Genomic DNA, 2,220 nt, shown 5'->3' with positions numbered 1-2,220 from the left:
CTTGGCTAAGCTATGGACCCCGACATCACCGAGTGCTGACAGACCATGGCCCAGCAAAAATGTCTATCCATCGCTGTTGGGAAAGCAAGATGATGCAGCCACTTTGAAAGGTAATTCAGGAGTTTCCTACAAAACCAGACACCCATAGTCATTGTGTGACCCACCAGTCATCTCAGTGCTCACCCCAAAGTGCTGGTAACTCTGATGAATTTCACAACCTGTGTGTGGATGTTTTAGAGCAGCTTTTGACGTAGCTATTAAAAGTTACATGTTTCCAACAACATAACATTCTGGGAGAGGAAAAGCTGTGGATACAGTACAGAGACCCATGAGTAGAGAGGAATATCTGGATAAACCACAGAGCATATTTTGGGCTGTGAAACCACTCTGTAGCACCACGGTGGTGACACCTTAGTAAACCTACAGAAAGTACAACACCAAGGGTGACACCTGACTTTGATATGGGCCTTGCTGATATCATTGGAGACAAGAAAATGATGATGCACACTTAAGTATATTTACAACTTTCATGCTGATGTAATAATCTGTAAGGCATGCACACATAGAAACACTCCCAGGCAGCCATAAATGTAAGCAACATTATGCAAAAATAGGTGTAGCAATCTGGGGAAATGACATATGAATTTTGTGATTCCACAGGCTGACTAAGTGTTGGGAAGAAAGTAGAGGACAGCTAAGTTGTCTCATCCAGTCTCTTGGGGGTGTTGGAGCAAAAAAAAAAAAAGTTAATTGTAGTTTTTTTCCACGCCATGAGCTTTACTGTGGCCAGTGAAGGAGACAGATCTGTCCATTCCCCACGATGCCTTCACCCCTGCCCTTCCCCTCCTCCCCGACTGCTTAGGATTCCTGGCGGCCACGCGGGGTTCCTGGAGTCTGAGTTAGTTTGGCCAGGAGGAAGGAGGGCACGACCCTGGTGTGTTCAGCCACATTGCTGGCTGGTGCAGGGGTGCCAGAGACAATCCGCCGAGTCCAGGTAGGTGATCCTAGTAGGACGTGGGCACAGGAGCATTCTGGCCCTGAAGACCCCCCATGGTTCCCACACAGGGCTCTAAGCTGTGGCAGAGGTGGCCACCTTCACACAGCCAGGTCAGCAGGACTCTGTCAACTTGCCCCGGTAGGATTTCTCTTCCACGTGGCTTGTCTGCTCCAGCAGCCAGCGCTGTTGAGACTCGCTCATGGTCAGCCTCAGTGTCACCTCCTGGAAGACGCTGCTCAAAGCCACCTGCTCGAAGTGAAGTTTCCGGAACATCCGGAGACTCGGTTCATTTCCTTGTCCAATTTTAGCTTCAAACATGGTCAGACCCAGCTTGGTCACTCCGTACGACAACATCATGAGTGCAGCCTCAGCGCCCAGGCCCTTGCCCCTGCAGCTGGACTCTGCAATAATGACCTGCACCTCCCTCAGGGTGGGGTCTCCCGGGTCCGTGAAGAAGAGGTTCACGATGCAGCTCTCTTTGGCAGCAGCGGACTGGGCCTGCCACTTTTCAGCGTCCAGCACGATGAAGGTGCGCTTGTCTGCATCCTCCCTCCAGCTGTGTTGCATGGCGTACTCCTGTTCCAGGGTCAGCGGCTCCGAGGAGGTCAGACGCTGTAGTTTCTCAGACTGCATCCATTCATGGTACCTGGGCACATGCTCCGCGGTGTAGGGCACCAGGACCACCTTTCTCCCCAGCAGCAAGGTGTTCTGATTCAACCTCATCGGAACCAGCACCCTAGCCCCCAGCCAACGAAAACATCTCCAAACCCAGCGCCGCGCCACCCCTTGCAAGCCAGCCATGCTTCCCCACTGAGCCCGAGGCCCCGGCCGCTAATTGTATTATTTAAAGTGTGAAGATCATAACAGATGAAATATGAGGCCTGAAGACCATAACAGGTGCTGCAATAGTCAGGGATGTAGAGACCACAGTCCATGATGTATTAGAGACAAAGATTGAACTTTAGGGGGCTGGGATGGCATTCGGCTAGAAGACAGAGAAGGACAAAGATCATAGGTCAACATCCCAAATGTCAGCAAAAGGAAAAATATCTGCATGAACTAGGCTTTCACAGTGAGAGATAAATACACAGTGGCAGAGCTTCTTCAGTGAAGGAATCTTGGTTTAATTATGTTACAGTTGGCAGAACAGCTGATGCAATACACTTTAAAAAAAAAAACCTGTTTATTTGCAGTGCAAAGGCAGATTTACAGAGGGAAGAACA

The 2,220-nt window shown here is 50.0% G+C and overlaps 1 protein-coding gene across 1 annotated transcript; it reads right to left on the bottom strand.

Annotated features, from left to right (window-relative positions):
- Positions 1 to 1,108: 1,108 nt before the first annotated feature.
- On the bottom strand, positions 1,109 to 1,749 carry LOC121150354 (N-acetyltransferase 9-like). The gene has a single exon (XM_040971199.1). The coding sequence runs from the start codon at positions 1,718 to 1,720 to the stop codon at positions 1,109 to 1,111; it is 612 nt and encodes a 203-aa protein (XP_040827133.1). The 5' UTR covers positions 1,721 to 1,749.
- Between the last annotated feature and the right edge of the window lie 471 nt (positions 1,750 to 2,220).

Source organism: Ochotona curzoniae, unplaced genomic scaffold, assembly GCF_017591425.1.
Source record: "Ochotona curzoniae isolate NIBS_2020 unplaced genomic scaffold, NIBS_Ocur_1.0 scaffold_4953, whole genome shotgun sequence".
NCBI classification, from domain to species: Eukaryota; Metazoa; Chordata; class Mammalia; order Lagomorpha; family Ochotonidae; genus Ochotona; species Ochotona curzoniae.
This window is presented reverse-complemented; position numbering and strand designations above follow the sequence as displayed.